A 17,785-nucleotide genomic window follows, 5' to 3' on the forward strand; every position below is an offset into this window, starting at 1 on the left:
GAGAATTGTCTTGGGACCCACCAAGCGCTAGCCGTTTATCTGATTACGACGCAGGTCGGTCTGCGGAGTAGTGTCGTTCGGGCAGAGTTATTATTTTGGCCTTTCTCATATTTCCACGTGGCACTCGTGAACGAGATACATGTTTGAAGAAAAGTGGAAAGCGGCGTCGCATGGCATATCGCTGTAGAATCAAAGTAATTTTATATATATATATATATATATATATATATATATATATATATATATATATATATATATATATATATATATATATGCTGTCTTTTTATGCGCAACTCCTTACTGATGTAAAATGAACACGTGCAATGCACCAGCCATTGAATGAGAATATATAAATAATTTATTTTAAGAAAGTTGTTTATTTAAAGAAAGTGGTAAGGTTTGTATTTATATCAATTAATAATTGGTGATATTTATTTTGATGCGGACATCAAACAGGAACTTAGTGATACAGCTGCATTTGAATATGGATACTAATCCGATATTATTATATGATTGTAGGATAATGAAATAAATAATTTAAAAATAATTTCTTTTTCATTAGTGTATTCTTCAATGTTTTTTTTTGGGTGCTTTAGAAATTTTCAATTTTTCTTTGAATCATAGTGATGAGGATAGTAATTATGATAAGACTCGACTGACGTCAGATGACGCCTCATGTAATAGCACCTGGTCAATGCAGATCGGAACATCGACCGAGACGCATTAACATCTTGCCAAAGCTCAATTCTTTACGCCGTCAACGCAAAGTCAGACGCTACCAGTCTGCCCCCTGCAAGCGGGCAGCTCAGGAAGCAGTATGCTTCCCTATAAATACCCTCTCATTCATTAGAAAGAGGGGGGGACACACACACACAAAAATACTTCTTCATCTGAAACCTCCTCCACATATGCTAACTTGATCGTTGGAGGGGTCGGGCCGAGCGCCTCGACCCGACCTTTGTGCAGGTGTGAAGCCGAATGTCTCCTCCGGACACGCAGGCGAGGAGTTCCTGCCCGAAGGAGACGGCTACACCGTCTCGATCGGACACCACACTCGATCGTCTCAGCGGGCTCGAGGAACGCCCCAGGGAGAAACCCGTCGTCCGGACCCGAACCGAACCGCATCGGCCCCGAGGCGACGACTCAAAGTTGTTTCCCACGACACATAGGCAACGAGATAATTAGGTATAGGTCTTTAAACGATGCATTTCATAATGTAATATATAACATGATTTCTCACTACTTAATATCGTACACTTTATTGTCATGTTTTTTTGTCTTCTACTCTCTCCTTCCATGTTTTTCTCATCTTAATTAATTTATTCTTTTATCATATCGATTTTGGATAGAAGTAATATCTCGAGAATATGACAAAAATAACAAAATCCTCTTTCTAATTGCCACTTTTAGAATGCATCCGAATCAGAAATTTCTCCACCTAAATCTAATGTACGATATGAAAAATGCTTTATAGGCTGAGTGAATCACCGTAGAGATGATTTGGTACAATATGAACCGGTCCGGTTTGGTTGGGCCGTAGATTGAATCCATATGGGCCGGTCCAGCCAATTAGGTCCGTGATGTGGTAAGCTCGTCGCGCCCTGTTGTTGCTTGAAGCCCCCAAATTCCATCACCTCGTCTCCCCCGCCCCCCCGGGCCGCTCCCCGTCCTCCGCCGCGCTGCTTCGATTGCCCCCGCCGAGAGGGCAATGGCGCCCGTAGTTCAGAGCTCCCAGCCGTGGGTGGAGAAATAGTACGATTTCCCTCTCCTTTTCTCGTCGCTCCTCTCTCTTTCTATTCTGGTATTTCTTTCGGTTTGGTGGCAACTCTGTCCCGTTTTTGATCCCTCGTCGGCTCTTCTGGGAACATTACGACGACGACGGCGCAGCCGACCAAGGCAGGTGAAGGATGTGGCACACCAGGACGAGGTCATCCGAGTCCTCACCAACACCCTTGAGACCGCCAACGTGAGAGTTCCCTCTCCTTCCCATTTATTCTTTGTTTTTGTCTCTCATCGGAAAAAAAAGAGGTTTTTTTGGCTTTTCTTTTTTATTTGGAGATGTTTCTACAGTGCCCTCACATGCTTTTTTACGGGCCGCCCGGAACAGGGAAGACTACGACCGCCCTTGCCATTGCTCACCAACTCTTTGGGTAGTTACTAATCGCCTCCGAGTTTAATTAACTTTTCTTCTTGCTTTACTTCAAACAACTTGTGTCTGAATGGATGTGGCTTCTTGCTTGATTTCGCTGGTCTAATATCGCTGTAATGCTCATCATGTAAGTCTGTGCTGAGGAGAAAATGTTTAGACTTCATATTATATATTGACACTAGGTTTATAAAACGATTTTGAAATATTACTTCTTGATTTATCCTTTTAGCCGACGCTTGTTGCTTGTTGCGTAGGAGATGGTGCCCTATTAAAGCTATATGCTTCTGTATTAGATAAATTAATTATAGGACAGCCATTTAGCTATTGCTTGTTGCTTGTCATGTTGGAGATGCTGTCCTAACATAGTTCTATTGTTACGAATGAGATACATTTATACTTAACTGAAAAGTGGCAGCTACAATTTTCTGTATGAGATACATTTATGACTGATTGAAAAAGAATGAATTAGCACATGAGCTCTTAATGTGGTCTAGGTAGGGTTGATTTACACAGCCTTACCCCCCAAAAGGAGCAACCTCACCATGATGCCAAGGCTTGCCCCCTATATTTAATTATTCTCATCCACATCTGGGAGTTATTCTAGTTACCAAGATATGATTGACAAGGTATTAGACAGTGATTTAAAAAGGCGCTCGGGCGAGGCAAAGCGAGGCCCGAGCGCCTCGCTTCATTTCCAGGCGGCGTTCTTCAAAGAGGCGCCGCCTAGGCGCTCGCTCAAAGCCCAGGCGCTGGGCGCTTCGGGCGAGCGCCTAGGTAAAACCAGGCGACCGAACTAGCGTTTGAGGTCTGGTTCGGTCTCCAGTGATTTAGTTGGTTCAATCGAACCAACTAAAGCACCGATATCAGCGTGACTTCCCCAACCCTAACCTTGGTCGCCATTCACGCTACTGTCGTCGCTGCTCGCTACTACCACTACCGCTCCCATTGTCGTCGCTTCCGCTGCTACCGTTACCACTGTCTTCGCTCGCTGCTCTCGCTCCAGCTACTACTGCTGCTGCTCGCTGCTGTCGGTGCCACTGTCGCCACTTGCCGCTGTCGCTGCTGCTGCTCGCTGCTGCCGCTGTCGCTCCCACTGTCGCCGCTCCCGCTGCTACCGTTGCCACTGTCTCCGCTCGCCGCTTCCACTCCTACTCACGCTGCTCGCTGCTGCCGGTGCCACTATCGCCGCATGCTGCTGTCGCTGCTGTCGCTCGTTGTTGCTGCTGCCATTGTCGTCGCTCGCAGCTGCCACTCCTGCTCTTCTCAGTCAACACCCTCGATCTTCCGACTCTTCCCTTACACTCTTCTCCTCTTTCGATAGTATACAGTTAACAGTATACTGTATACTGTTAACTATTAACTATATACTAGTAATAGTATTTATATTTATTAGATTAATTTAATAGCATATTTTTATTTAAAAAAAATTAAAAAATTATATTTATTAATTATATTATATATTTTTATATTTTAGCGCCTCACTTCGTCCGAGCGAGTGCTTGGGCGAGCGCCTAGCGCCTCGGGCGTTTTTGGACCTTGACGCTTTTTGGCGCCTAGCGCTTTTTAAATCACTGGTATTAGATACTAAAGTTCCATAGGAATTTAGTAAAGAGATTAATCAATTACTCAGGGTGACCAAAGTGGAACTGAGATTCTAGCTTCTTTTTCTTTGTGTCAAGTTGCAATTTGGATTTAGTCAGGAGCGTAATGCTTATAATGAATGCTAATTGCATATGATGGCTATGGTTTAAAATTTTGATGCGAAACCTGTCCAAACAGCTAGCTATGGTTGGTGGTGGTGACCAACAGGCGGCATGAAACATAGGAGAATCAGTGTGGTGGAGGGAGGAAGGGAGAGGCATCAAAAAGAGTCAAAAGATAGCATGTCAAAACCAGAAATTTTAATAATTTCTGTGACCTGTAATTTGTTGAAAGAATTTTAATAATTTTTTATTATAAAAATGTGGATATATGTGTATATTTAACATCTTATCTAAAGGCTTGTTCTAATATGCATATACTTAACATGTTATCTAAAATCTTATTCTCTTCATTAAACTAGAGAAAGATCACTTAGGGAATGTAATCCGCAACTGTTTTACATGATCCATCATTTGAAACGTTGCAAGATTTTGGACCAATAGATGTGGCTATATAATGTTTATTCTCTAGTTTTAATAATATTTATATCTGAAGCTCTAAGGTCTATTTATTCCATAGTACCACTATCTGATAAACTTCCAATCACATGAATTATTGAAAGTGTCATTTATTTTGCCTTCACTTTGTCAACAGGCCAGAACTCTATAGATCAAGAGTTTTAGAACTTAATGCTAGTGATGATCGAGGGATTAATGTTGTGCGAACAAAGATCAAAGATTTTGCAGCTGTTGCTGTGGGTTCAGGATCTCGTCAAGGGTTTGTATTCTTTCTGCTTATTAAGATAAAAAAAGACAATGTCTGTGTACTTTGTAAATTCTCCCTTTTTCCATTTTCTTCATCCCTTACTGTGTTCTAACAGATATCCATGTCCACCTTACAAGATCATCATCCTAGATGAAGCTGATTCAATGACAGAAGATGCTCAGGTCCATGATTTTATTAGTTTTCTTTATCTTGGGTTTCCTCTGATATCAATAAAACCTCGCATTTGAGTTCTTGAATTGATGTAAGTTATCCTAACAGAATGCATTAAGACGTACCATGGAGACTTACTCCAAAGTAACTAGGTTCTTCTTTATATGTAATTATATCAGCAGGTATTTTCCCTTCATTTTATTTCATTTTTGCAGTAAAATAACAATTGTTTCCTCTTCGTTTAAATAGTTGATAATCTAATTTCCTTCGGTTTTATCCTTTTTCTGAGTATAGGATCATAGAACCACTTGCTTCCAGGTGTGCGAAGTTCAGGTTTAAACCTCTTTCTGAGGGTATAATGAGTAGTCGCATCTTGCACATTTGTAGTGAAGAAGGCCTGACTCTGGATTCTGAGGTATGCATACCATTGAATTGTGTTTTTCAGTTACCTAGTAGTTCCCTTGGAAGTAAGGATATTTGCACAATGCACAAATTGTGATTAAATACTAACTTTTGTTTATAAAAACCAACTAGGCTCTTTCTACTTTGAGCTCAATCTCTCAGGGAGATCTTCGCCGTGCTATTACATACCTGCAGGTTTTTTTTTTCTTTACTTTCTGCTTGCTTTGATCATACTGATAAAGCTTATCTTGGCATTAAAGTTCTCCTAATCTACTACTCTTGTTGTAACTTTTCTCTTTTGAGGAGAAGGAAAGATTGGAGGAGTTGGTAATGCAGAAATTTAGCGACAGACCAACACTTTATGATGTCTCAAAGCCATTTTTCTGTTCAATTCTTTTCAGAGTGCAGCTCGCTTGTTTGGATCATCCATTACATCCAAGGACCTCATTAGTGTTTCTGGGGTACTTTTACTCCCACTTGTTTTTAACATTTTATTTCATGTATCTTCTAGAAAATTGCATCTGGCAGCTCTCTGTTTTTCAGTCAGTGTGTCAAAGAAAAAAAAACTTTTGTGATCCTAGTTATAACCAAGTAATTTTACCAGGATTGACATAAATTGGCAATTCATTTAGTTCTATATTGGAAGCAACTATGGGTTATTAAAAAAGAAAGAAAAGCACGAGTGGAAAACGGAGAAATTATGCAGAAGGAAATAAGAGAAGAAATAATCCATGATTTTTAGATGTTTTCCAATTCCCAGTCATCGACCTAGGTATTTGTAGTCTCATACTAGACACACCTCCCATGGTCAATGATCTTACACCAGCAGGGAGAGCCTGACTTCTTTGTTTATACATTCCACTGATCTACCTTCCCATCGCTTCCAATTTTTCCCCTTTAATAGTCTATCAATTACAAGTAGAAGAAAAGCTAAACAAATGATCAAATAAATAAATAATGATCTCAAATCAATTATTAATCCGGTCAGACACATCCGATTTTTCAATTTTGAGAATCTTTATTTTCATTTATATTTTGTGAGACAATCTTCCTATCAGCAAATCTTTGATTGGGATTAGTTTCTCTCTTTAGGGATCATTTTCAAATTATTTTTCATAGCCACACATAAAGTATATGGTAACTGTTACATCTTTCAGATAACCTTCAAATGGAGAAAATGTTAAAAAGGCAAATAAATATAGAATGGTTTGCACACCAAACACTTTTCTCTTATAGAATTCAATTTCATTTCATGTGATTGAAACCGAGTAACCCGATCCTTAACCTTTATGGTTCAATAGTTGATGATGAATATCTAGTTGTACAAACAAGGTGAATGTGCCATAAATATGTTGGTTGGTTAAGCTTGGTTAAAATTGATCACAACCAAATTCCAGGTCATTCTCTAAAACTTCAATGGTAGAGTGACAACGGTTGACTTTTGAGTTTTGACCAACAAACATTCTCTTGAACTAAATGTTGTCCTAGGTCTTCCTTTAGTTCATAAACTTCATGACTCTCACTTCTAGGTCAAATGTTTGGTTGGATAGTTTATTAAAGTATTTTCAAATACTAACCTTGATGGATGAAGTTCTTCGAGACAGATGGTGTATCTGGATAAGGCTTGTAGGTTATGTTAAAGGACTTTGATGATTTGTTGCTGTATATATTATTGTTTAGTGGATGATTGTAATGGTCTATTGGCGAGCTCACTCTTGATTTTTTCCAACTCTTTTTGGTGATGGGCACCGTTATACATTACTGTTTTATTCATATGAACACTGGTTCTTGTCCATGCAACTATTACATGAGTCTTAAAGCAACAATATGTGATGCCTAAAGCAGAATATTTTTTTTGTTTGACTAGTAGCTTATCTTTTGTGCTTCTGTTATGACCACTGTTTCTACCATGATTGTTTAGGTGATCCCTCAAGAAGTAGTTCAGGCAGTATTCACAGCTTGCAAATCTGGCGATTTTGATGTTGCAAACAAGGAGGTTAATAATGTAATTGCTGAGGGATATCCAGTCTCTCAACTGTTATATCAGGTTATATCTTGCCTACAACTTACTTTCACTGTACAATCATAATTCTTATTGTATATGGTACTGATTCAAGATGGTTTACCAGTTCCTAGAGGTGATAGTTAATAACGATGACATATCAGATGAACAGAAGGCAAGAATCTGCAAGAAGTTGGGTGAAGCAGACAAGGTTAGCGTTAATGCTTCTGTCTAATCATCTGTTCTATTGGTCTTATATGATGACTTGACCTCAATGAATATAGGCATACAATGTGAGTGCTAGTGCTTAATGGCTATACTTGTTCACACAGTATGTGTAGATACACGAAACTTTTGAGTGTCTTGTTTATATAAATCTTAGTCGTGTACCAGTTGTTTTTGCACATATATAAACCCACGTCATAACCTAGCTAATTATGGAAAACCTCCGGGCATCCCCATAGATCATTTGCATTTTTCTTGATCTCCTCCAGATACCTATTTGTTTTATCATAAAGTCACAGCCCGACTCATAGAGTTAATCATATGTTTCTTTCTTGTAATCATCCGAGTAGTTTTCTACATGTTATAAATGTTCTTTCGTGCAGTTCTGTGTCTCCAGCTTCAAATAGGCCCTCATAGTGATCTATAATAATAGGATAGATATAAAATGGAAGGATTAAAATGCTTGATTTCTCATAATTATTTAATTATAATTAACACCTTTGCAGTGCTTAATCGATGGGGCGGACGAGTATCTGCAGCTAATGGCTGTGGCCAGTCACACGATACGAGCTCTTTGCGACATGCCAGAGGAGTTGCGCTTTGATTAATTAGGTTTTGCTACACCGTGTAACATCATGAACATTTTAGGAACTTAATTTTGCTTGAATAGTTGGTGGTTGTAGCCATGGATACACTGATGTGCTTAAGGCCATCAAACCTTTGGGTTTTGCAGTAGCAACAGGTTTGCAGGCTTAACCCCCTTGCATTTCCTGTTATCCTCTCCCTTTAGAAGTGAAGAGAACACCTTCAGACTGTCATCTGTAGTGTATGATATGATCAAACCTTCTTGATCCAATGCAAGCTAAGCATTTGATAATATACATAGTCTTACATCTGTAAATAGGGTTTATATCTGCACAGTAAGATCAACAACAAAAACAAGGAAGAACTTGATCATGTGCTTCTATTTCAGACACATCTTAACACAACTTAGTGGTCAAGTCTTCTAGTCAACACCACCATCGTTAGTTTCGTCTTCTTCCTCGTCGTTCTTTATTCCGAGAGTCTGTGTTCTTCCAGGAAAATGTTGTTTTGCGTCCCAGTCAAATCCTCCTCCCTTGAACTGTCTCCTGTTACGCGGGCTTTCCCGCGAGCTTCATGTGGGCCCCAGCGACCACCATGTCGGGTTGGTTTCCTTGTCGGATGTGGGACCCACATCGCGTTTTACGCGGATTGAGTCACAGACGAAGCTGCGGGGAAAAAATGGATTAGTTTTGTTAATGATAATTATAATAAATAAAATAGTTATAATTATAATAATTAGGATCAAATATGGGGATTATAGATGCAGATAACAATAACAAAAAAAGGTCAATTTGAGGTATGATCAATGCTCACGCCAGGCGAAGGCTTACAAGTTGGCAGTCTAGTCGTCGGAAGCCTCCCCGTCCACCTCTCTCCATTCTCTCTTTCGCGTCAGAGCCGACGGCGGAGAATTGGACTCGACCATCCGACGGCGCTTTCTTCACCTCCGATTCGTTCCACGATCTCAATCGGCGGAGGATGGGTGGCTGGAAGGCCGCCCGAAGACGGCTCCTATTCGCCTCGTTGGTCTTCACCGCTGTGATCGCCTCCGTCTCCGCCGCGGTCACTACCCCCTCGCCGAAGAAGGCGAAGGCGTTAGACGCTTCCTCCGCTGTCTTCCCTATCCACGGCGATGTCTACCCGCGCGGGTACATGTCAAGAACTGGGTTTACGCAGATTTATGCATTATTGTACCTGATTCTTTGTCGAATTCGCAGGCTGTACTACGTGGAGATGAACATTGGCGATCCGCCGAAGCCCTACTTCTTGGACGTTGACACCGGCAGCGACCTCACCTGGATCCAATGCGACGCCCCCTGCGTTCGCTGTTCCAAGGTCGAATCTTTGTTCCCAAACCTCCCCAAATTCCTCTCTAATTTCCCAAAAATCTTCGTAAGATTCTCAAGTAAAATCCGATCCTTTTCCTTTGGATTCGTCAACTTCAGGGACCTCACCCGTGGTACCGGCCCAAGCGCACCAATCTTGTACCCTGCAGAAACCCCTTCTGCGCCGCCCTCCATTCCGGCACCGCCCAGGATCAGAACTGCGGCCAATGTGACTACGAGATCGAATACGCAGACAGCGGATCCTCTCTCGGCGTCCTCGTCGCCGACGCCTTCTTCCTCGGCCGTACCCTCGCCCGCCCCATCCTCGCCTTCGGGTAAGCAACCTCACCCTGTTGTTTCCATAAAACTTCCATCTTTCCGATCTGTAGACTGCTTAGTAACATGTCATGGAGACATGTCCAGGTGTGGGTACAATCAGCAGCTTACGAGCCCCAACACCCCAGCGCTCACCGACGGAGTTCTCGGGCTCGGCACCGGGAAGGTTAGCGTTCTGTCTCAGCTAAGCGATCAAGGGGTGACCAAGAACGTCGTCGGCCACTGTCTCAGCGCCAAGGGAGGCGGCAATCTTTTCTTCGGCGATGATTTGGTGCCCAGCTCTCGGATGACCTGGGCGCCCATGTCTCGGATTGGATCCCGGTGAGCTGCATTCTGCAGGAGTTCTTGGATTTCATCTGCCGTCCTCTAACTTCGTTTTGCATTAGGAATTATTACTCGCCCGGGCCAGCAAACCTCCAATGGGGGACTCGATCTCTCGGAGTGAAGCAGAAGGAGGTGGTTTTCGATACCGGGAGTACCTACACCTACTTTGGGTTTCAGCCATACCAGGCATTCCTCTCAGCTGTAAGTAGGAACTCGTTTCAGTTCTTTGGCTAAGTTGTTCCGGAAATCAACGGTTTGAGCTCTTGCAGGTGAAGAGTGACCTGTCGAAGACGCCGCTGAAGGAGGTGTCCGACGACCCATCTCTTTCGGTGTGCTGGAGAGGGCAGAAGCCATTCAAGTCTGTGAATGATGTCAAGCAGTACTTCAAGGCATTAGCTCTGAGCTTTGTGAATGCGAAGAGAACGTTGCTCGAAGTACCTCCAGAGAACTACCTCATCATCACAGTGAGCATCACAACCCTCTCTCTCCCTCTCTCTGTAACTGGACAATCGAGACAGGAAAGGTTGAATTGCGGGACTCTGTTGTTCTTGATCGCAGAAACATGGCAATGCGTGCTTGGGAATTCTCGACGGCACCGAAGTCGGACTCGGAAATCTCAATGTCATCGGAGGTACATGACTCGTAAACATGGATGCCATCATGAGCTCCACGTTCTTCGTCCGATTGACTTTGATGAGCTTGTTGGGTGTTCGCAGACATCTCTCTGCAAGACCTCACGGTGGTTTACGACAACGAGAGGCAGCAGATCGGATGGGTCCGTGCGGCTTGTGACAGGCCTCCCAAGTCTGGAACTTCTTCCTCCCCATGATTGATCTACTTGCATTGACGTCGATGTGCGTGCATCAAAAGGGCGATTCGTAGCTCTCCAACTCCTTCCCGTGCGTTCTAGCAGTGCAGGTGGACACGAGGTTGGTCTAACTCGATTTGCCAGGCTATCCTAACAGCATAAGAGCTTTCATATTTAGTTATCTTAGAGACGATACACATTTGGACAAGACATAATGAACTATTCATTTTCTTGGTTGGATATCACTATAGAACGATCAAACAAAACTCAGTAGGAATATGAATTGATTAGGTCATGTAGCTCTTGAACATTTTGTTAAGATATGATTTTTTTCATCAGTATCTTTCGTTTTTAGCTAATTTGATATTATTATACATGGAGATATTATAATATCAGAATCTGAAAAGCTAAAACTCATTAAGTTGCACTATATTTGAGTAAATGTGGGTTTAATCTCACATATATTTAGTATAAATTATTTAAAGAAATCTTAAAATTTTGGAATTAACAATCACCCAATCAAAATGTTATCAACGCGGAAATGGCGTCGACCGTATTCAATGATCAAAGCCGCGGCATTGTATATTATATTACGTGGTCATAAAACCTAGAACGGTGCAGTCAAACATCTTACCCCATCAAGTTTGACTATTGTCGCCATTCCAATAGTCAAGCCTCTTTCTACTCTTAATTCTAGGAAAACCCGCCAGCCTGAACGATTTATTCCTCCCCGTCTCGGTCACTCAATTTCCCTACCCTCGATGTCACTGGATGAACATCGAATGGGACCCATCCAACTCTGACCAGTCGCGGTTGAGCTGGCGATCAGGTATAACGGCCGAAAACTTCTGCTCCTGGCTGTAACTCCCCGATGTGACACGTTCATATGCCTCTCATCGAGGAGCGGAGCTCTTCCGGCGCTCTCGTCTTCGCGTGTCCCCGTTCGCGCCTGCCACCCTCGCTCTTCATCGCAACTGCTGTCACTTCGCCGTTTCTGATTCCGTCTGGGATCACGATTTCGACGCCTCCTCTTCCGCCTCTGGTAGACTTCATCCCGCGATTGGAATGTTACAAGCGAGTCGTTACGTTATTTAGGAGTTCGCACGCGGTCATGGATGGAGACGAGGAGGCGGTGTGGAAGCGGTCCACCTGGGTTTAGGGTTTCGCGATCTCCGGCCTTCGTCCATGTCGGAGCGCGATGGCGGTTGGCGACGGAGCGGTTGACCGCCTCGTGTAGACTTCATCCCGCGATCGGACTGTTACAAGCGAGTCGTTACGTTATTTAGGAGTTCGCACGCGCTCATGGATGGAGACGAAGCGGCGGTGTGGAAGCGGTCCACCTGGGTTTAGGGTGCGTGTTCTCCGGCCTTCGTATATGTCGGAGCGCGATGACGGTTGGCGACGGAGCGGTTAAGGTTCTTATCCTCCTCGGCGGCGGTGGGAGATGGGATGCGGGAGCTCTAAGGCGGAGGAGTCCAAGCTGATCGCACTCTGCCGGGAGAGGACGGAGCTGATCCGCGCGGCGAGAGACCGCCGGTACGCCCTCGCTGCCGCCAACGCGGCCTACTTCCAGGCGCTCGCCGCCGTCGGGGACGCGTTCCACCACTTCGTCCACGAGGAGCTGGCGCCGGGGTCCTCCGTCCTCATCCTCCCCTCATCCGAGGGCAAAAGGAAGGCCAGGACTGGTCGCGGCAGTGCCATTACCGCCGCCGCTGCCTCGTCAACTTCCTCTTCTGTGACGCCACTCTCGCACTCCCTGTCGCCGGAGGGCTCCCACCTGCCTCTGTCCTCGGGGTCGGAGTCCGAGGCGAGCCCGCGGGGTGCAGGCGGCTCCACTTCGTTCGCCGACGGAAAGGCCAGCAGGGTCGGGAGTAGTGGTGAAGGAGAGATTTCATCTTCCCCTCATCATCGCTTTTCGCCTACCAGCCCTAATTCTTCGTTCATCAGGTCATCGACGGCGATCCCCACAATGGTCTCCCAGGATCCGTTCGCATCATCTTGGCCGAATTCTGCGTATGATGGATATGGGTATCCTTTCTATGGTGTGCCAATTGGATCTCCGCCGCAGGAAAGAGAGGATTGGGCAGGTCCTTCGGCACCGGCTGTTGCCCCTGGTACTCCACCGCAACCACCACCTAACGAAGCCTCTTCTTGGGACTTCTTAGACCCCTTCAATTACTACGAGGAGTTCTTGCCCTATTATTCCGGAGGAAAGTATGGTTCACGCTCCTCCATAAGCAGTCCTGATTTGAGCGAGGTGCGTAAGCGGGAAGGAATTCCTGATCTTGAAGAGGAAGCAGAGGTGGAAATGACTGAGAATAACGTAGTTGATGATGATTTGAGACAGAAGGATTCTTTCTCTAGAAGCTCAAATTCAGGTCCCAGTCGTGAAATTGGAGGAAAGCATGAGAAGGTTGGCATTGAGTTGGAAGAGAAAGAGAGAAGGAGCAGTTCAGCAGGGAGTAAAACGATAAGTGGTGGGGAGGATGCAGGATCCAATGGGAAGAAGAAAGGGGTGACATTTGAGGATGTTTCATATGTTACTGAGGAGAGCGTGCGCAGCAGTGAGAAACCATTGTCTGCTTACAGTGATGATGATCAGCCATTGCCTGTTCAAGGTACCAGGGATGTGATGGAGGTTGTGCAGGAGATTGAGGAGCATTTCAGTTCAGCTGCTGGTTGTGGTGAAGACATATCACAGATGCTTGAGCTGGGCAAGTTACCATACCGATCAAGAAGTAAAATGCATAGAGGTAAGATTTAGATTGGTTCATCTGATTCTGGTTTCATGTTCTGTGCTAGTCATGTCGAAGAAGTTTGCAAACTGAAGCTGAGAAAGAGACGCCATAGGGTTAGATGGGTGGGGTTACTTCTACATTTACATTATCTGGACCAGGGTTGTGCACTTACTAAAGGCATGAGGGATCCAAGTTAAGAAAAAGGAAATTTTCTACATTTACATTATCTCATATCTTATTTGCTTATCTAAATTGTCCTGTTATTTGCAGTCACTGTTTGAATTCTTTGGTTTCCATAATGAACATATTAATTTTTTGAGGCATGAGTTCAAATTTGGCTCCTATGTTCTACTTCATTGGATGCCTTTTGTTGCCACTGAACTTGAAATAAACTATGAAAAGCATATTATTACATACATTCAACCATATGCACGTTTAACAACTGCATTTTCCTAGTTGCTCTGCTATCTACTTTGTAGTACTTCGAGTGTTTTTGGTGTGAAGCGCACCACTTTTATGCCTTTGTTAGTTGATCCTATGTTAATTCAATATAAATTAACTAATGGTCTCATCCTCCGATTTCAGCTGTGCTCTTGATCATTAGAATCTTTAGGAAAATTCTTTGCAGATGCTGGAGACAACTTCTATCTTCATGCTTTCATCAATTTTTTTTTTCATTTCAAGCATCACATTATGCCATAGTGGTACTGAGCATTCTAAAATTTCTTATAATATTCTTCACTCATTGTTTCCTTATTATATATATGCTTTAATTGTTTTCTGCAAGACTGGCACTCTAAAGAAGCTAAATTTTAGTGCATGATCATTGTAACACAACTATGGAAGAATATCTCTAGTTTGGGGAGGTTGATTAATCTAGAATGAACACACAGTTTGTAAATCTTATAAATCTCGTTCCAGTCATCTCTTCCAGGATTTGGGATCGCATGGCTCTGCCTTTGTTGATACGTTCACGCCTTTCTCTGTCACGGCATTCAAGTAAGAGCACAATAAGGAGAAAAGCTGGCAATGCAGTTGCTCGAAACAGCACTGTTGCAAGGTCTGGCAGCCTTTCATCAACATTGGAGAAGTTGTATGTATGGGAGAAGAAACTCTACAGGGAAGTCAAGGTAGAGCTCTTATTACAAGAATCCACCTAAATACTGCTCTCCGATTTTGCATTAGAAATTTAGTCATTATCTCATATGGTAGCCTTTTTGCTTTGTTGTATCATTTTGGAACATGCTTAATCTACAAGAACAAACCTAAACTATTTTCTGACTGCAATTTTATTGCTATTAGAATAGAATAAGGTTGCTTAGTTCACTAGTCCAATTCATAGATAAAAATTGTGAATGTAAATTAAGTTCTCTTACTGAAAAAAAATAGGGGGATGTATATAATGTTTAAATATTAAGTTTATAAAATGTGTTTGGGATTTATGGGCCAAAAGCTCGAATTGTTTGTCTCTATGTAAAAGAAAAGGATATGTGTTTTTATCCAGTTATGCCAACCAGCCTTCACTAAGATAAATGTAATAGTCATACGTACTGCTGCGCACATACATTATTGAGTTCAGTTCAAACTGGTTTATATGTTTCCTCATTGGATGATTGGGAGCTGATGGCCAAGGGTCTGACTTATCTAGTGTCACAAAGATATGACATGAGTGTTATCATCTCTGTACTCTCCCAAACTGATAAGCATGGAATCAGGCTGCTTTCATAATATAGGGATTAAAGCTCTTCTGCAATTGACTGGCCAAAGGAGAAGGGATGCTACTTAGTCTTTGTATCTATCCCACTCCAATGCAATCACAAATACATGTGGATATAGAAAAACTACTGAAACTTAATTTCCATGTGACATGAGAAAGGAAAAGAAAAGGTATGGATCTACTTTATAGAATGTACACCAGGATGAAATTTGAGATAACCAGATGGAATAATTCCATAGTGCTTGTGGAATTAAAAAGCCATGTCGTTAGACTGTTGCTTATGTGAATTTCTTGATAGTCTTGCATAGATATTTCAAATCAAAACCATCAAGTACTGAATGATCTTCATAGTGAATAATAAAATGCTATTGCGTCATATATATTTGGTTCACGTCTTCTTTTTTCTCTTTTTTTGGTCAAGGACTGTAACGGGGATATCTAAAGTTGTGCTTGTAGTTTCGAGATGACATACAACAAGCTGCTATGTTGGTTCTGTGCGATATCATTTGGACTTGTCAACAATTTTGCAACATCAGATGTGCCAGGTTTTGATATGTAAAATTTGAAACCCATCTATTGACCTTAGGTTACAGATGCTGAACGCATAATGTTGATCATGGTCTTAACTCTGAAGGCTTTTGTGATAGCATTTTTATGATAAATTGAATGACAGTAGAACATAAGATCATGATTTGTTATTTTATAAACTGCTTTGTACTTGAATTCTTTGAAGAATGGACGTGTATGTTAAATGGCTTAGGTGCTTGTTCTAGGATGAAGAAAAACTACGAGTCAGCTATGACAAGAAGCACAAGTGGCTCAAAGCTTTAGACGATAGAGGGGCAGAGAACTCCAAGATTGACTTGACCTGGGCATCCGTAAGAAAGCTGTGTACAAAAATAAGCATTATCATTAAATCAGCTAATGCTATCTCAAGCAGGATGCACAAGATACGAGATGAAGAGTTGCAGCCCCTGCTTATCGAACTCATCCAAGGGTATGAAAGTTCCAACCTCATTGTATACTGGATATTTGATATCTTAGTATTTACTCACTTTCGATGATAGAAGTGTGTAAGCTTATTGTTTCTCGGATCAAGTAGTTGATATCCAGTAATCTGATGATAATCTGATGAACGAGACATTTAAAGAACACGCCACAGTTCCACAATGCAAATATCCCAAAATCACTTGGTATTGTCAGTAGAAATTTAGTCATCTGGTGCTACAGAAGCAAGCATTTTGCATAATTATTTACCGGTACATTAACTTCAATACTGTAAGACTGATCTGTTAATTTTTGGATATTATTAGCATATCAATTCTTGTAAATCTAATTATTAAACAAACTTGATTAATTATATATTCCTTTGCAATCCCCCCCTTTTTTTGTTTGGCTAGTCATATATGTTATAGTACACGATCATAGTTTCCATCTCCTTTCATGCAGATTTATAAGAATGTGGAAGTCTCTGCTGGATTGTCATCAGAGGCAGTTGCGTGCTGTGTCTAACTGCAAAAGCCACAGCTTGATGATGAAAACCAGGAGCCCAAGAGGACCTGCTGCAAAGGCGACAAAGAAATTGGAGTTGGAGCTGCTAAACTGGTGCAACTGTTTCGACGAGTGGATAAGAATCCAGAGAGCTTACGTTGAAGTCCTCAATGAATGGCTAATGAAATGGCTTCCTCAGGAACAAGAGCAAACCCCTGATGGACTCGCACCTTTCTCCCCAACCAGACTCGGGGCTCCATCTGCATTTATCATCTCTAACGATTGGCACCATGCAATTGAGAGTATCTCGGAGGAAAAGGTTGTTGAAAGGATGCGTGCTTTTGCAGAAATCATCCGCGTGATACGGAAGAGTCAAGAGGAGGAACGACAGCAAAGACTTGAAGAAGAGCGGCTGTTGCAAGTTTATGATAGAAGGCTAAGATCTAGGCAGGCAAACCAGACAAATGGGCATCTAGAGATTCTGTCACGCCATGAGGGCCGTCCGAAGCACGGAGATGATTCCTCAATGGCATTGTACACCTTGAGACAGAGATTGGATGAGAAGAGATCGACTCAGAAGGAAACGTTAAGACGACTTCAAGATGCTGCTTCCAGCATTTTGCCAAGTGGTTTACTTCCAATTGTCCAAGAATTGGAAACTTTTACGGCAGAGGCACTGCATGTTTACAGTGAAATCAGAACAAGCAACAGCGGAGGGGCATAACAAAGAATTTGTCTGGCCGTGTTATCCTGTTTCAACTGAGGCCTCTATCATCAATTGGACTGCACTGCAAAGAATCGCCTTGCGGGATAGTTAACAGTATACAGATGTACAGATTTCATTGATTGGTTCATTGATTGGCTGGTGGCTGGTGATGGTGTAAACAACGGAAAGTAGTAGTAACACACCGATTGCAGAGCTTGTTTTCAAGAATTTTGATGCTGTATAGCACTAACAAAAACCACAGAAGCAGATGATTCAATTTCTACCAGCTCGTTGTCAGGATCGTTTTGGGGGGAGATTTTGCTTAAAGATCAGGCATGAACTTTTTGCAACAGCGGCAAACAGCCTTGGTTTTATTACACGAATTATATTTGACGCCACC

At 42.6% G+C, this 17,785-nt stretch overlaps 3 protein-coding genes across 4 annotated transcripts; all 3 read left to right on the plus strand.

Moving 5' to 3' along the window:
* The first annotated feature begins 1,580 nt into the window (after nucleotides 1-1,580).
* On the plus strand, nucleotides 1,581-8,234 carry LOC103979403 (replication factor C subunit 2). Its single transcript, XM_009395540.3, has 12 exons — nucleotides 1,581-1,752; nucleotides 1,888-1,966; nucleotides 2,071-2,150; nucleotides 4,445-4,567; nucleotides 4,671-4,737; nucleotides 4,835-4,908; nucleotides 5,021-5,141; nucleotides 5,261-5,323; nucleotides 5,530-5,589; nucleotides 7,050-7,175; nucleotides 7,258-7,341; nucleotides 7,862-8,234. The coding sequence occupies exons 1-12, from the start codon at nucleotides 1,709-1,711 to the stop codon at nucleotides 7,961-7,963; spliced, it is 1,023 nt and encodes a 340-aa protein (XP_009393815.1). The 5' UTR covers nucleotides 1,581-1,708; the 3' UTR covers nucleotides 7,964-8,234.
* Nucleotides 8,235-8,742: 508 nt separating this feature from the next.
* On the plus strand, nucleotides 8,743-14,521 carry LOC103979404 (aspartic proteinase Asp1). Of its 2 annotated transcripts, XR_010492540.1 has the most exons (9): nucleotides 8,743-9,088; nucleotides 9,158-9,275; nucleotides 9,386-9,600; nucleotides 9,689-9,922; nucleotides 9,988-10,126; nucleotides 10,195-10,389; nucleotides 10,484-10,556; nucleotides 10,642-10,854; nucleotides 14,406-14,521. XR_010492540.1 is itself a non-coding variant. In XM_009395541.3 (8 exons), the coding sequence occupies exons 1-8, from the start codon at nucleotides 8,919-8,921 to the stop codon at nucleotides 10,752-10,754; spliced, it is 1,257 nt and encodes a 418-aa protein (XP_009393816.2). In that variant the 5' UTR covers nucleotides 8,743-8,918; the 3' UTR covers nucleotides 10,755-10,973. The 2 variants fall into 2 exon arrangements, 1 of the variants encoding a protein (XP_009393816.2); XM_009395541.3 differs by lacking the exon at nucleotides 14,406-14,521 and having other exon boundaries at nucleotides 10,642-10,973.
* On the plus strand, nucleotides 11,202-17,613 carry LOC135627124 (protein ALTERED PHOSPHATE STARVATION RESPONSE 1-like). The gene is made up of 4 exons (XM_065133099.1): nucleotides 11,202-13,486; nucleotides 14,393-14,601; nucleotides 15,962-16,185; nucleotides 16,638-17,613. The coding sequence occupies exons 1-4, from the start codon at nucleotides 12,178-12,180 to the stop codon at nucleotides 17,401-17,403; spliced, it is 2,508 nt and encodes an 835-aa protein (XP_064989171.1). The 5' UTR covers nucleotides 11,202-12,177; the 3' UTR covers nucleotides 17,404-17,613.
* The last annotated feature ends 172 nt before the right edge of the window (nucleotides 17,614-17,785 follow it).

This window comes from Musa acuminata, chromosome BXJ1-3 (genome assembly GCF_036884655.1).
Source record: "Musa acuminata AAA Group cultivar baxijiao chromosome BXJ1-3, Cavendish_Baxijiao_AAA, whole genome shotgun sequence".
In the NCBI taxonomy this organism is placed as follows: domain Eukaryota; kingdom Viridiplantae; phylum Streptophyta; class Magnoliopsida; order Zingiberales; family Musaceae; genus Musa; species Musa acuminata.